The 15922-nt window shown below is 61.5% G+C and overlaps 1 protein-coding gene across 1 annotated transcript in view; it reads right to left on the reverse strand.

Moving 5' to 3' along the window:
* Positions 1–12286: 12286 nt before the first annotated feature.
* The window catches only part of LOC125914699 (collagen alpha-1(I) chain-like), a 20171-nt gene continuing 16535 nt past the window's right edge, over positions 12287–15922 (reverse strand). The window contains exons 13-15 of the mRNA XM_049620250.1: positions 13039–13097; positions 12687–12821; positions 12287–12569 (exon numbers count right to left, since the gene is read on the reverse strand). Coding sequence (XP_049476207.1) covers positions 12287–12569; positions 12687–12821; positions 13039–13097 — 477 coding nt within the window. The remainder of the gene's footprint in view (positions 12570–12686; positions 12822–13038; positions 13098–15922) is intronic.

The raw sequence follows: 15922 nt of genomic DNA on the forward strand, positions 1-15922 counted from the left end.
GGTCCCAGGTTTTGTCTCGTCTCCGGGCTTCTTACTCTGCAAACCTGGGCACATGTGAAATGCCACACTGTATTTTTTCTTTCAAATCAAATTAATCCCACTCCCAGCACTGAGGGGAACTAGTGTCCATCGTTCCTGGGGAAAGTCTCTGTCTCCTGTGGCCGCCCCTTGAGTCTAGGGGGCCTTGGGGAGGCCACCTTGGTTGCTGTCCTTCCCACAGGGCTGGGGTCTCTGTGGTCCCCTTGCCTGGTCTGGGCACTGGTCTTGGCCATTTCTGGAGACACAATGCTTGTGGCCCAGCCTCCCCGGGTGCCACACACAACCACACCTCCCCAAGTGAGTCCTGCCAGCCCCAGGGTTCAGGCCCCAGCCTCGTCCTTCCCCCTGTGGGGTCTCTGCTCCAGGACCCCAGGGGCCAGGCCCCAGCCTTGTCCTTCCCGCTGTGGGGTCTCTGCTCCAGGACCCCGGGGGCCAGGCCCCAGCCTTGTCCTTCCCGCTGTGGGGTCTCTGCTCCAGGACCCCAGGGGCCAGGCCCCAGCCTCGTCCTTCCCGCTGTGGGGTCTCTCCCCAGGGCTGGCTCTCCTGTGCTCCAGGACCCTGGGGGCCAGGCACTGGCTCTGCACGCAGGCCTGGCTCCTTCCTGAGCCTGCGTGTGTGATTGGACCGGGGCAGGGGCCACAGACCGGGCAGGGCCTCCAGGTCAGGGATCCCCCCACGCCATGCGGGGCCCTTGTCGCAAAGTCTCCGAACAAGCACACACCGTCCCCAAAGGCTGGGACCGTGGGCCGTGAAGATCTGCCCAGAGACTGTCACCTCCAGGCCCGGCTCCCGACTCCGTCACCTGCTGCTGGGTCTGTGCTCTGCCTTCACTCCCGGGCCTGTCCCGGGCACCACCTCGCCTGCACTGAGCCCAGCTCTCTGGGGACGTGGGGTGACGGCGGCCAGAGGGCCACCGAAGAGCCACTGCCACGCACAGGGTCTCGTGTGGGGTGGACACAACCACGCACAGGGCAGAGAGCCATCCCACCGCACGTGGCTTCCCTTTTACCGACCGCCGACTTCATCGTGCCATCGGCCGATGAGAGCGGACCGTGGACCGTGCTGTTTTCCAGCCTCTGTCCACTTCTCTAGCCCGTGTGTGTGTCCGTGTGTACCCCCTGGCTTCTGTCCGTGGCCGCCCCCACCTGGTACTGGCCGAGTGGGGTGGGAGTGTGCACTTTGGGTCACACCTGCGTGTCTGACTTGCACACAGCGAAGCCAGAGGACCCCGGGCTGGTGTGGCCCATCCACGGCCTGGGCCTCCAAGCAGGGTGGTTGGTCCCCGTGTCCGTTTGTGTCCCCCCCCCCCCCCCCCCCCCCCCCGCCAGATTTGAGTCGTTGGCTGGTTTTGCTGGTCACCGTCTTGAGTCAAAGCTGATTTCCTACATAAAAAGCATCTGCCGTGTCCTGCAATGGCTCACAGTCTGGCATCCCCGATGCAGATGCTTCAATTGCGTTTGACACACCGGGTACCTTGTCACTCCTCACGCCCGGAGCCCTGCCCCGGACTCGACCCAGAGACGATGCTCGGCCTGGAAACCCTGCTGAACGCTCACCATCCCCGTGTGAAAGTCACGGCCGCGTTCAGGGTTTCCTGACAGCTCAGAAACATGACAATCACGCCGGTCGAGATGGGCTCTTTAATCAAGGAAGCGAGTTACCACGCATTTGCAGTCCCCCGAGACAGCACAGCACAACAGATGCCCGGTGGATAGTTGCTGAATCAGATTATGTTTTGTTAAATGAAAACATAGGCACTCGAAGGGCCTGGAGGCAGGGAGATGGCTGTCTGGGGGAGGGGCCGAACGAAGCCTGCTTCCGTTTCAGACCAGAATCTGGACAGAAGCCGAAGGGGTCTGTGAGTGGGACCAGCACAAAACCTGGGGAGGCAAAGACAGGAGCTTGGCCTTCAGTGCAGAACTCACAGTGCCAACTCCTCCAGGCAGGCCTCGGGAGATCCTCTTCCACATCCACAGAAAGACCGCCCCATCTCACTTTCTAGAAGGCACTTTCCAGCCATCACGTGGGGGAAACAGACTGAACATTTCCTCTATTGACAAAAAGGCCTCTTAGAAATTGCCAACTTGGGCTAAGCAGTTATTATTTGTTTCGGTCTCAGAACACCTTTCAAAGTTGCTGAGGACCCCCAAGAGCTTTTGTGCATGTGGGGTGCACCTATTGAGACACATCATAGTAGCAATTAAAGCTGAGACATTTGAAAAACATTGGTTGATTGATTCATTTAAAAGTAACAATGATAAACCCTTTAAGTATTAGCATAAGCAACCTTTTATGAGACATAACAAAACGTCTTTAGCGAGAACAATCTCTTTTATGTCTGGCTTACTGGCCAGAATCTCATCTCTATCCGAAATATTTAGTTGGAAGAGAGGAGCACTGTGTCAGTCTTCCCAGATAATTGTGAGTATTCTTTGAAACGACACAAATTGTGATAAATTCTAGGTTCTCCGGGGCCGGCCGCCACGTGGACTCTGGAGCGACCCCGCAAGCCACTTTGACGGGCTGGATCCGCCAAGTGCCCGCGTGTTTATGCAACAGCACGAAGCCCAGTCGTCAGCATCACCCCCAACCTGCTCAGAAAAGTGGGAAGCGGAGGAGAGCCCAGGCCGGTACGAGTTTTCCACGTTCTAACGCCGGCTGGGAAGCTGACATCTTGCCATCAGCAGCAAACACGTCGGGTCGTCTGCCTTAAAGCAAAGCGCCAACCGTGTTCGCTTCTGAGAAAACACTCGCCTGACGCCCGCGTCTGAGTGAGCGTTGGTGTTGGCCGGGTCTCAAGTGAGAACGTGACGAGGGGCCGGTTCGGTCTGGACCAGGCCTCCTCCTTCCCGGCGTGCTCCCGGAGTCTCGGAATATGGCCAAGACCGGCGCTCGAGGGTCGGAATGTAAGAAAGCTAGCACTTCCGCGCTCTGTGAAGGGTGCCGGTCAGTGACCTGGCAACATGTGGCTTCGCAGCCGGCGTGTGATCGCGGGCCAGCGCGCTTCAGAGGCCGGCGGCAGCTCAGCATCACCGTGAACGGGCTCTGACCTCAGGGACTGGCCGGTGGCGTCTTGGGCCTGGGGTCCCCGGGGCCGGGGTTTGCCACCGAGACTACAGCCACGTCTCTCACCAGTCAGCCGCCAGCTGCCGTTTGGCGGGCGGTGCTTCGGTAAGCCAGCGGGCGAGGCCGAAGAAGGTCCGTGGGCCGGGGCCGGGAGCCGCGGGGTCTGGTCCTGGTCTGACAGCCACCACGGCGGCCATCCGGGGAGTCGTTGAGTGTCCCTTGATCATGAACCCGAGGACGTCACACCACGGCCTCCAGTACCCTTGCCGCGTGATGGACCTCCTCCTGGCCCTGGGACCCGCGGGCACTCGGACACGCCTGGTTCTCACCGCGCCGGGGACCCGGGGTCTCAGTGCAAGCTCAGAGAGACTGTGCATTTCCATTTGTTTTTGGTCGTTGAATTTCTGTGAACACGGTTCTCCTTAATCTCTCAGAGTCAAGGTCCGGCTGCCGGGACCGGCCGGAGCCGAGTGCCCATCCGCCCAGGGCGCACACATCCGTGGGGCGAGCGACCAGGAGGCAGGGCAGTCTGTTTTCTGTGGTTGGCGAGCTCCACGGTGGAGTCGAAGTTTAGTCAGTAAACATTATTTATGGACACCCGACGTGGACACTTGCACCTCGTCAGACAGTTACTCCGTCGACCTCCCGAATGTGGTTAGCAGCGACCTCTTCCTTCAGTGCACCGGCTGCTGGGAGCAGGGGTGCAGGACGCACAGGGAGGGCAGGCCCCCAGGACTGGCCCGGCCGGGCAGCTGGGTGAAGCGGGTGGGACGGACGCTCGGGAAACGCGGGCACGGCTGTCCTCACTCGTCATAACTACGCTGTTGTCTCAGCCCCACGTCCCCCATCGCTGAAGTTACCGAACTAACGCAGACAGACGCCAGACCGGGTGTCGTTCACTGCCTTCCCCTGTCTCTTTCTCGCTTCGCCCATGACACGAGGCCGTGCGAGAGCACCTGCCCGGGACACACGCGGCTCCTGCTGGCACGCTTTGGGCTCGAGGACCCACGAGGAAGCACGCAGGGGGACGTCGGGAGAGAACACCCACAGCGAATGAGACGGACCCCGCGCGGTGCAGCTGGCATAGCCTGGAGCTTTGTCCCACTGTCCACGCTGACCCTCGGGCCGAGGCTGCTCCCGGTGCCGGATGCTATCTGTGTGGCTCGCACCTGCAGACGGCACAGGGGGGCACTGCGATCAGGCCGGGGCCACCTGCGAGGTCAGGCTGAAGCCCTGTTAGGGCCGGGGCAGTGGTGACCGCCCGCATGTGCCCGTGTGCTTGTGTGCCCCCGTATTCCTGCGTGTGCCCACGTGCCCATATGTGTCTGCCTGTGTCCCCCCGTGCCCGTGTGTGCCTGTGTGCCTGTGTGTGCCCACATGCTCGTGTGAACCCGCGTGTGCCCGCGTGTGCCTGTGTGCCTGTGTGTGCCCACATGCTCGTGTGTACCCGCGTGTGCCCGCGTGTGCCTGTGTGCCTGTGTGTGCCCACATGCTCGTGTGTACCCGCGTGTGCCTGTGTGCCTCGCTAACACAGTCCTGCTCCCACTTGCATCCACTGGCTGGGCGCTCCAGCCAGAGTCGACCAGACCCGGGGCCTTGGTGGAGGGCACGCCTGCCCCGGGCTCACACTAGAAGCCACAGGCCAAGCCCTGTGTCCTGTCTCTTGCGAGGCCAGCTCCCGCCAAGGGGCACCAGGCTCCCGCCAAGGGGCACCAGCTCCTGCCAAGGGGCACCAGGCTCCCGCCAAGGGTTACCTCCCATGTACGACGGAGGTAACCACGTGCATTCTCTGCAGAGCAATTGCCGTTCGAGGAGAAGAGACACAGTGTCCTCTTGCCTGTGATGGCCTCGCCCCCTCGTCCCGGCCTGGGTCACCACGCATGGGTCCCTGGCCCCCACCCCGGGTGGGTGCTGGCAGAGACCTCAGCTCCGGGGCCTGGGTCAGGTCTTGGGCACTGAGCCGTTTCTACTTAACCCCGTCTTGCACATCCACCCACCCTTAAAGTCACCTGTCTGGGGCACCTGGTGGCTCAGTTGGTCGAGTGTCCCACTCTCAGTTGCGGCTCAGGTCATGATCTTGGGGTCCGTGGGTTCGAGCCCTGTGTCGGGCTCTGCGCTGACAGGGTGCAGCCTGCTTGGGTTCTGTCTCTCCCCTCCCCCCCTCTGCCCCTCCCCCATGCTCCTGTTCTCTCAAAAATAAAACGTAAAATGAAACACTGAAGGTCGCCTGCCTGTGGCTGAAGCGGTCAGAGGCTCAGGGCCGGCTTCCTTATTGTCCTCCCCAGAAGACAATCCAAACAGAGGCTCACTCGATGCTTCGGCTGGTCTGCCCGTCCGACACCAGGCAGCCTGAGCCATGTGGCCTGAGGGTGCTCCTCAGAGAACCCACGGGCACGGCTGCTGAGTGACCGTGTGGCTGTTCGTGTCTCCCACCCACCGGCCGTTCCCATTGTCCTGTGCTGGGTCACAGGGGGAGCTGCAGGTGACAGCCTCTTCCCAGCAGTCTAAGGAGACCCTCCCGGGCCCAGGGCTCTGGGAGCCCCTCCCAGGTGACAAGGGTCGCCCTCCTCTGCTCACGGGGAGTGGGTGGAGCACGTTGTCACGTGTTATCTATGGCCAGGGTCCCAGAAGCCCCCCGGCTGCCTTTCTCTGCAGGGAACCCCCCCCCCCCCCCGCAAACACACAGCTGGGGAGTTGCGTCCCTCCGCAGGCTGGGGTCCCTGGCACTTCGGACTTTGCATAACAAATGGAAGCGCCGGCTGGACTGGGTCTCAGAGGCTGGATTCCCTGCGGTCACTAGTGACAAACACCCCACCGTGGAGCAGAACACAGACAAACCCACACACACAGGCATCGCAGAGCTGGCTGCGACCCCTTCCGTGCGAATCATCACGGACGATGAGCACTTGATTCCAAGCGTGTCCGATGGTACTCCTGTTCCCCCGTCCTGGGCCCAAGGGGGACTCCCGGGTGCCCTCCGGCCCCGCACCACCTCCTTGCCTGTCTGCAGGGATGTCTGGACACACCGAGGGAGGGGCAGGCGATGAAGGAGGCCCAGACGAGGAGACGTAACGATCCAGATGGTTTGGGTGGAAAACCAGCAGAAACAGAACACAGGTTGCTCAAGCGAAAGACTCCGGATCCCGCAAGGACCCCGAGAGGGCGGGGGGCCCTCCGCTCCTTAGATCTTGTTTCCGTGGACTGTTTGCCAGGCCTCTGTGCAAAGGCGTGTGCCCGCTTCACATGCACGGTGGGCTGGGCCCTTTCACTTGTGGCGAAGGCCATTCTCAAGCCGGTGGGTGAGGGAGACAGAAATGCCAGGCCCCGCCGCCGCAGGCGAGAGAAAACACGCAGACGCCCCCCGCCCCCGAAGCCCCCCCAAAACCCCAGCCTGGCGACGTGAAGGACAGAAGCACAGGCTTCGACGACCTCAGGAGCCCTGCTTGGCCGAGACCCCAACCGAGGCACGAGGGGCCGCGGGTCTGCCATCCACTGGGCCCTCGGCCCGGCCGGCTCCTGGGGCGGGTCCTGCCGGTGAACCTCAGCACACCCCCCCCCCGCCCCCGTGATGCTGCAATGCTGCGGAGTGCGGGGAGCAGGCGGGAGAGACCAGCCCACGCCGGGCCCCAGCAGGAGCGGGGCCCGATTCTGCATCTGGGTGCAGAGCACTTGTGCGGCAGGTGAGGACAGCCCAGGAGCCGGTCCTGCTGGAGGTGCTATTGTGTGGGTGGAAGCCACCGTGAGATCTTGGGGGTCTCCTGTCCTCCTGGGGGGCCTCCACCCCCAGGCCGGTGTGGGGGCCGTTGCCCCAGTGCATGTGCTGCTGTGTTTCCTCAGCTGCTGCTTCTGGGACAGCACGTGGTGAAAAGCAGGGGAACTTCCTCAACTGTATAGAAAGTACCACGAAAGTCATTTGTTCCAAAGGGTGTTTAAATTTCAGGAAGAGGGCTACGTGTGACTTCCTGTGGCCTCTGAGGTGTCAGACATGGGACATGGAGCTGTCCTGCACTCAGAGCCTGTCAGCTGTCCCCTGTCTCCCTCTGTGTCCCTGGGCCGTCAGCCTGGACCCCGCCTGGCGCCCACCTCGTCCTCCTGTGCTGACCGAGGAGCCAGTGCCGCGACTGTGCTCCTGAGCTCTGGGAAGGAGGAGGCGCTCCGTCCGTGTGGGGCCTCGGGCACCCGGAGGGTACAGGTGCTCTGGAGCCCCCGCCCACCGTCCAAGTGTGACGGGGGCTAGTTCTGCCCTCCTCGGCCCGCGGCCCTTGATGGTCACCCGACCGCCTGCAGACGTGGTTCCTTCCTGCTCCCAGCCTGACTTACCCGGCACTCGACCAGAGGGGACCTTCCGGGCCCCCTTTGGGCCTGACAGCAGGCTTATGAAAACACGGGGGTCTTAGAAGGCAGCTCTGGCCGTCCCCACGTTTCCCCAGATGGTGGGTCATAGAGCGAGTTTAGAATTTGCTCTCGGGGCAGAGTGACCCTCACTGTGGAGTTGGCCTCACAGGCCGGTCGGGCAGGTGGGCCTCTGGCCGGGCTCAGCTTGTGGCCTGTTCCTCACAGAAGCCCCCGACTTTGATTCTGCAGGGAGTTCACGTGGAGTCCAAGATGCCCCTTGGTGGGGCTGGGGACACGGCCAGACCACGTGGGAGCCACCCCACCTGCAGCGGAGCCGGGCCCGGGGCCACGGTGTGGGACAGGTGGGACGGGACCCTAACTCCCCAAGGCGGGAGTCCCTGCCGAGGGCCGGTCAACCTGCCGCCAGCCTCTGCGGCCCCGGGGCGGGTGGGATGAGCTTGCCGTGCGCCTCAGGCCTGAGCCACACGGGCTTGTGTTTAGCACCCGATCCCCATTCTGTGAAAAAGCCACTCTTCACGGAAGGTTTTCTGCTGTCTTTCAGTGCAAAGCCCAGACCCCCGGCCGATTCGAATGGGGTGGGGGGCAGACGCGGGGGAGGAAAGCCGGCCGCGCTGGGGTCCGGAGCCGCACTGTCCCTGGGCCGCAGGCTCCACTCTGCCCTGAGCCCGCCCCACCACTGGCCGAGCTCTGTGGAAAGTAGCGGGAGCGTCTGAGATGTGCCCAGTGGGGCCTGGATCACGCTCTCAGCTTAATAAATGCTGGTTCCCTTTGTAGCAAATAAAACAACCCGCTGGCTGTAAGTTAATTAATACAACTCTTGCCGTCTTATTATTCTTAGATACAAAGCTAATTTGGAAAGACACATGTTTCTTTTAAAGTTGCCTGGTTTAAAGGGCTCAGGGGCCGAGGTGATTGAGAGACAGCGGCCCTTAGCGTGCGATCCTTGCAATCAGAGGGAATATTAGATCACGGTTCCTGCTCCCTCCCTCCCACCACCGCTCCTGGACACCAAGTCCACGTGAACTTCTCACGCTCCCCGTGGGCCCGAGATCCTGAAGCAGATGTCCGCCAGGCACCCCTGGGTGGGAATCCTGCTCCGGGACGAGCCCCATGGGGGCACAGACACCATGTGGCCGCCCCACAGAAGGGGCCCCAGTCACGAGACTCCGGGGGGGCCGGGGGCTCCTTTCTGTGTCACCGGGGGAGCCGGGACTGGGACCCAACCTCGCGGCCAGCCACCCAGGCGCCTTGAGGCTCTGCGTGTCTGCAGTGGGCCCGGCCTGCAGGCTTTTCCCTCGAGGAGGCCCCCGTGGCAAAGCTGTGCCTGGACGTTCCTGTCGGGCAGAGGATGCTGGAGGTGTGGGGCCGGCGCTGGACTAGGGGGCGTCTGTGGCCGGCCCCAGGCAGAGGCCGGGCCCTGATGGGGCCCCCGGGGCGCCCACTTCCCCGAGGTGTCGCCTGCCAGCACGGTCGTGGAGGCTGGAGCCCCTCTTCCTGCCCCGGGGCTTGCCTGTCCTGCGGGGCCACAGACGGCCACGTGGCAGAGTGCACGAGGCGCTGACCCTCAGCTGCTGGAGGCCTGGGTCCTGCCTGCTGTGTCCATCTCTTCACCTTGGGGTCCCCACCGTCAGTATGCCCCTCAGCTGGTGCTGCTGCTCCCCGGGTTCCGAGAAAGACACAGCGGAGGCCACACACGGTGTGAGATGTGTGGGACACCGCACACGGGCGCCGAGTGACATCGTCCTCGTGCAGGGCTGAGCGCAACCTAGGACTGAGTGCTCAGAAGCCCATTTCACAGATGGGGACGCTGAGGGCAGAACGGGGGCCGAGGGCAGGCCGCCTACCTCTCCCCTCCCCCCCCCACCGCCGTACCCCACATAATGTCTGTGCAGGTGCCACTGGGCCGAGAGCTGGCTGTGGAACAGAGTCGTTCGTCTCTGACCTGGAGCCCTGCCCCTCGAGGGTCTTGACACAGAGCCGTGGGGACCCGAAGGTGGCCGGGCAGGGTCCTCCTCGGCCATCCGTGAGTACCTGCTTTGGGGTCTCTATTTCCACGTACTTCTGTACAGATTAGATTCGGGGGCATGATGGGGTGGGGTGGAGGGTGGGTGCAGTGTGACAGGGAGGGGGACGCAGGCGCCCAGGAAGGTGGGCTCAGGGGCAGAACGGCCCCCCCCGTTGGTGGGATCCTCGGGGGAGCTGGAGAAGGTGCTGGCCGGGGAGGGAAGCGTTTCCAGTCTGGATCATCAGATTACACAAGAAGCACGTAGGGGCCTTGGGGGCCTGTTCCGTTTCCTGGTGGAAAAAAAACGCCGCATCGCCTATTTCTAACAGAGGCCAAATAATGACTTTCTAAAAACCTTAGGAATTATCGTGTGAGAAGTACGCCGAGGGAGAGGACACACGGGCTGTGTAGAATTCGAAATCATTGCGGGGACTCTGCCCTCCAGGAGGGCGCCCTGAGGGCGGGGGTCTCTCCACAGAGAAGGGGTTGGGGCGGCTCCACGTGGGGACCCCTCAGGACCCCCAGCCCCACAGCCACACAAGGGTCAGCTGTGATGACTCCTGTGGATGGCGTGAACCGTGACACTAGGGGACAGCACCTCTCCCCCCAAGTCCGTAACTGCAGTGTCGCTACCGGAAAATTAGCACAACCCCCCACCCCCTGCAACCGGGGCACCTAAAACTTCCTCAAAACCGTCCAGGCATCAGGCACGAGGACCGTCTGAGAGGCTGTCACAGCCCCGAGGAGGCTAAGGTCACGTATGGTCCAAATGGGACGCTCTGACCTGCCTGGATGGGGTCCCAGGAGAGAAGGAGGACGTTGGGGGCACACCAAGGAAATCTGAACAAAATGTGGATTTGGTTAAAACTGGTTCATCATGCGTTCATTTAGCTCAGCATTTATGGGATTGATAGCATCACAACGTGAGGTGTTAGTGGCAGGGGTAACTGGGTGTGAGGACCACAAGAACTCTCTGTGCTGTTTTTGTAACTTTTATGTAAAATGAAAATTTTATTAAACAATTTTAGAAATAAATTTAGGGGCGCCTGGGTGGCTCGGTCAGTTAAGTGTCTGACTTTGGCTCAGGTCATAATCTCGTGGTCCGTGGTTCAAGCCCCACGTCGGGCTCTGTGCTGATGGCTCGGATCCTGGAACCTGCTTCCGATTCTGTGTCTCCCTCTCTCTCTGCCCTTCTCCTGCTCACTCTCTCTCTCGAAAATAAATAAAAACATTAACAAATTTTTATTTTAAGAAAGACATTTAAATTACAGACGTAAAACAGAGAGAACACCTCTTCCTTCTGTTAGAATAAAAATATTCCCATCCTTGCGTCCTGTGACTTTTGGGGTCTTTCTGCCAGGAGCAGTCCCGAGTGCCGGTCCTAACGGTCCTGGTGAGATGGGGACACGGTGAGGGCTGAGAGCCTGCCTTTTAAGGCGGGGTGCTTGCTGGAAGTATTAGCTTTCCTACCTCAGCCCCAAACCAGGGGGGCGATTCCCACGTGGCCAAGTCGATAAAGTGAGTGGATAAAGGTTCCGCTGCTGACCCCACTCGGAGAGATGGGATGGGCTGACCGTTAGCCCCCTCCGAGGATGCACCGGGGGTCTCACCTCGGATCTCTGCCAGCCTGCCAGCCACTTTGAGCAAATTCCCGAGCGCTGGGGGGGACTCACAAGAAAAGCCCCCTGCGGGGAAGCCTCTGCTCCTGCCCCGGGGTCTCAGGGGGTGGCTGCCCCGCCCCTCCCCGGTGCCTGCAGCCCTGCCTTGGCATCAGACAAGGCTGCGCTCCGGGGGATGGCCTGGAGTGGTGTTGTGGGGGGTGGGCTGGCCCCGAGCCGGGGGAAGGACCACCTTTGCTTCCTCAGAGTGGCCTGGATGGTCAGCAACTCGTGACCAGCAGGACGTGGTGCCCGTGCCCTTGGGGTCCAGCCTCAGCCATGCACGTGGACACTGTGGGTGTCTGCAGACTGAGACCAGAGGACCCTTCCCCAAGTGTCTAGGGTTTGTCGGACCCCCAGACCTTGGGGGAGGAAGGGAGAAGCCCCGGTGAGGAGACTCAGTGCCTCCCTCCGGCAGGTTGGGGCGCTGATGGCCTGCTGTCCCCGCTGTGGCCCGAAAGCACACCTGCCACCCAGGCAGAGGGTCTCGCCCCAGGACGAGCCTCTAGGATAGAAGCTGGCGCCTTTGGAAGCAGAGACAGTGCGGTCGTGCCGGAAGGAGCGTCCGGGTCTGAGCTTGGGGTTTTAGGTCTTTGTTCACCTGGCGTGTGCGGGAAAGTTCTTCCGCCGCGGGATGTGAGTGGTCGGATCATAGCGAACTCACAACACGTCCTCGGGCGCCGCGTGATACACAGCCTGTGCTCATCTTTTCGAGCTTGGCGAGGCATCGGGCCAGGACGGGGGCCGTCTGGACACCGAGGACACGAGCTCCCACGTGCCGCTCAGGGCCGACCACCTGGCATCCGGGGTGGGGTCCGCGTGAGCGTCAGTGGGGTTTTCCGTGGTGCACCGAGCTGGGAGGCGACCCTGCACCCGGTGATGCGGTCCGGCAGCGGGCCTGCCCCGTGGCCTGTGGTCAGCCTGGGCTCCAGGAGGCCACGGACATTTGCTGCTCAGAGTCTGGGATTCCGAGCAGCCGTTCTGCAGATGGCGTCCGTATGTGCCCCACAGCTCGTCAAGTGCTGCGACTCCTGGGGTCTGGGATCCCAGAAAGATTGGCAAGGACACCGTTGAGTCCACAAGGATGGGGCGAGCAGAGCCGTCTCACTCCTGCCACAGAGAGGAGGTGTGCTGGGCTGAGCAGGGTCCCCGAAGAGGATGCTCAGGGACTTGCAGGTGTGACGAGCTCAGAGGGTGTCGTCCGGGATGAGGAGGCCCGGGTAGGACCGTCGTCCTCAGAGAGGACGCTGCAGACCCCACAGAGAAGCCATGAGATGACGGAGACGGAGACTGGGGACACGTGGTCGAAAGCCAGGGGCTCCGGCACGACCAGACCTGGAAGAGACAGGAAGCGTCCTCCTCCAGATTCTCCGGGCGGCATGGCACTGAGACTCTCGATCTCGGACCACTGGCCTCCAGAGAGAATGAATTTCCCCTGTTTGGAGCTGCCCGGTTCAGGGGGCTTGGTCAGGGCAGCCGGGGACACTCACAGCCAGGGAAGCAGGCTGCAGGGAGGAGGTGGTCGAACGGGCACCCCCGCTTCAGGTTAGCTCCCCTCTTGCCCTTGGCTCCCTGGGGCCCCAGATGGGGGGGAACCACAGCTCCGAGGCCGCAGCACAGTGACCGGAGCTGGGGGCCGGACGCGCAGGTCGGGCTTCAGGGCGGCCAGCTGTCCGGCGTGTCCACCCCAGGGGTTCCTGGGGCACGGGGCTGGGAGCACTAAGGCCAGCCAAGTCCTGGGGACACTGGGTGGCTGGTCACCCTCCTGAGTGTCCGGGGACGGGCAGTCTGTGGGAACGAGGGCCAGCCCACATTGCTGGCCTACCAGGTGACGCTGTCTTTGTGTGAGACTCTGCTGAAAGGAGTGTCCCCCGAGCCACAGGCCCCACCGAGGGCGCCCGGAGGAGGGCCTACCCGCCTGGTGGGGGCCGTTGGCACGAGCCGGGCCCAGGCCCTACCCTCTGCTCCTCTCGCTGCAAGAAGGCGGACGGGTCTCAGGACCAGAGGCACCTGTGACGGGCAGGGGGGAGGGGTCTGGGTGGGGGCGGGGCTGAGTTGAGGGGTGGGGGAGGCAGGGTTTCCTCTGGGCATGCCGTCAGGATGCTGGGGACAGGCAGGAGCCAGAGTGTCCCTCCCTGAGCCCCGGGCCGCGAGGCTCTCCTGCAGGCAGGATGAGGCTGGAGCAGCCGCCCCGGGCACATGGCATCCCGGGCACCATCACCAGGGTCCCGGCCTCCACGCCGAGGATTCGCTAGAATTGGCCCTAAGTATTTAGTGCGTTAACGTGAAAGGACGGTTTACTGCCTCGTCATCGTGGTTGTGAAGAAATGTCTCTGCACGTGGCTCTCAGTCTGTCCCTCCAACTGTCACAGCCCTACCTGTTACTTTACCACTGACATCCCGTCTCTGAGGAGGGTGGGGGGCCAGGGGCACCGGGCGAAGCAGCTCCGTGCACAGGATGGGTGAGGGCGTCCTCCCTCTGGGCCCAGTTACTGCCCGTCTGTTTCCAAAAGGGATTTGGGGTTGTTTACAATAAAGAAAATACCAGTTAACGGGAGAGGGGAAAATGGCAGAGGACAAGCTTCTGGAAACTCAGAGAGGGGTAACTGGGCCTTTACCTCTGAGCTTCCTAGCAGACAAGGCACAAATGACCCCCAGCCATGTAAGGAGGCGGGGACTGGGGGTGTGTCCGCAGGAGGCTGTGTCCGCCTGCCCCAGGTGACTCCGGAATGTGCACGAGGCTGGCCAGCCTCCTCTCCTGCCTCTTGACCCTGAAGCTCCAGTGTGGCTGGCTGGTGTCCCTCCCCAGGTCCCGAGAGGGGGCCTCCCCCACCGAGAAGTCACTCCTCTGGGCGCCCACTGCCCGGCCCTGCAGTCCTCCAGCCGTTGGCTGGTCTGTTCCTTACGGTTTCTAGTTTCCGTTGGAGAAGACAGAGACCAGATGACATGAGATTCGAGGCACTCCCTGAATTGGAATTATCCAGTTTTACCTGCATTGGATAAATATCCACTCATTTACTGTTTTTGTCTTAAACAAAGGCGTGGAAAGTTGTTCCTGGATGTGCGTCTCTTTGGGGTCCCCTTCCATTCTCTGTGGTGGCCCAAGGCTGGCCCAGTGTGCTTCCCAGCAGGGTCAGGGTAAACCCAGGGCTAAGGCTCCCCGAGGAAGGGGTCCCTGAACAGATGGACCATCCCAGGCACACAGACCTTCCCCAGAGACACAGACCCTCCTGGGCACAGAAACCCTCCTGGACATAGACCCTCCTGGGCAGACATGTGGGGCGGGCCCAAAGGGCCAGTCTTGAGTCGAGTTGTTCAATATTGTGACACTTTGCTCCTGGGGGTTAATTATGTGTTTAATCACACAAAGACGTTCAATTCACACCATAAATCATACACTGACATGCTACCTTCTGGTATCTTGTTTTGTTTACTTAAAGCAATTTCACAGACCCGACTTGGAGGTGAGGAATGTTGCAAGTTGCTGGGTGTTTGGGGCAAGATTCATAGATTATCTGTAGCTCCTATAGAGAAAACGTCACGTGCCCCAGCTACTGGTCCCATCATGCTCATTTCTCCGCTGCTAATTGCCATGGGATGCAGGTTCCGTTACGAAATGAGGTGCCATCCATGACCTCAGCCACATTTATTAAAACATAATTGCTTTAAGGAAATTTTATGAAATAAGGCACAGTTCAAACAAAACATTGCCTTCATAAGGCTTGATTTTCCTGGCCAATTACAGAAATGACTACAGAATCTCTAGCTGTAAATTTGACGGGCTTCTGCTGGCAAATGCGTTGGAGGGAACATTCCAGGCAGGGCACCGGGCTCACTGCGGCCGCTTGAACCTGCCAGCTTCACCTTAGTGACTCCCCAGTGGTTGCTGGCAACCCCGGGGGGCGCGAGGGGGGGGGGTGTCAGGGAGGGGTGGGGAGGGTCAGCCTGCAAGGTAAGGAGGGCTGCACGGGTCCCCAGGGCCCCGCTCCCTGAGCCAGCCCGTCCCGGCCACCACCGGCGCTCGCCGGTCTGTAATGACCCTGCACAGGTGGAGAGCTGCTGCTTGCTCGTTCACGGCTGGAGCTTTTTAGGCAAATTAATGAGAAACAGACAGAATGACGGGACGCTAGTAAAGAGAGGCCCTCCACGCCAGGAGATATCCCTCTTTGCTTTGTGGCCTCAAGCAAGCACTTGGCTCCGAGAGACTCGGTCTCCCTGTCTGTAAAGCGGGTCACAACAGACAGCGTCCACGGTCGCCCCTCCCGGGTGTGGCCTCCGTGTGACTGTGGTTCAGTCTCAGCTGGCCTCTCCCCCCTCTTCCTGGCTGCGGCAGAGCTAGTCACATTTTGCCACGGATTCCCTGTTTCAAAAAATCTGATTGAAATGATTTGGAAAATGAACGGCTCACCTTTTGCCTGCCCTCCTCTGGGGAGTCCCGCTCCCTGTCCTGCCGCTGACTCCCAGGTGGGGACATGTGCCTGTGTCCCCAGGCCACCCCCGTGCAGCCGAGACCACGGACTGCCCCCACCTATCGCCCCAGGTGACAGGCCAGCATAGGTTCTTGGGACAGAAAGCGAACAGAACTGTGACTTTCACGGCCCGTAAGTGAGAAGCTACCCTGTGTCACCTGCTGGCAGCTCGGAGCCCCATCGAGGCTTTGTTTCTGGAGGTGAAGCCAGAGCCCTGACTGTGGTCCTGCTGCTGGACCCACGGCAGATGCCGTGGTTTGAGCGTAGAGGATATAGTTTGGTGAGCTCCCGGGGGGCGCAGGGGTGAGCTCCCGGGGGGGGCGCGGGGG

This window comes from Panthera uncia (genome assembly GCF_023721935.1).
Source record: "Panthera uncia isolate 11264 chromosome D3 unlocalized genomic scaffold, Puncia_PCG_1.0 HiC_scaffold_8, whole genome shotgun sequence".
Classification (NCBI taxonomy): domain Eukaryota; kingdom Metazoa; phylum Chordata; class Mammalia; order Carnivora; family Felidae; genus Panthera; species Panthera uncia.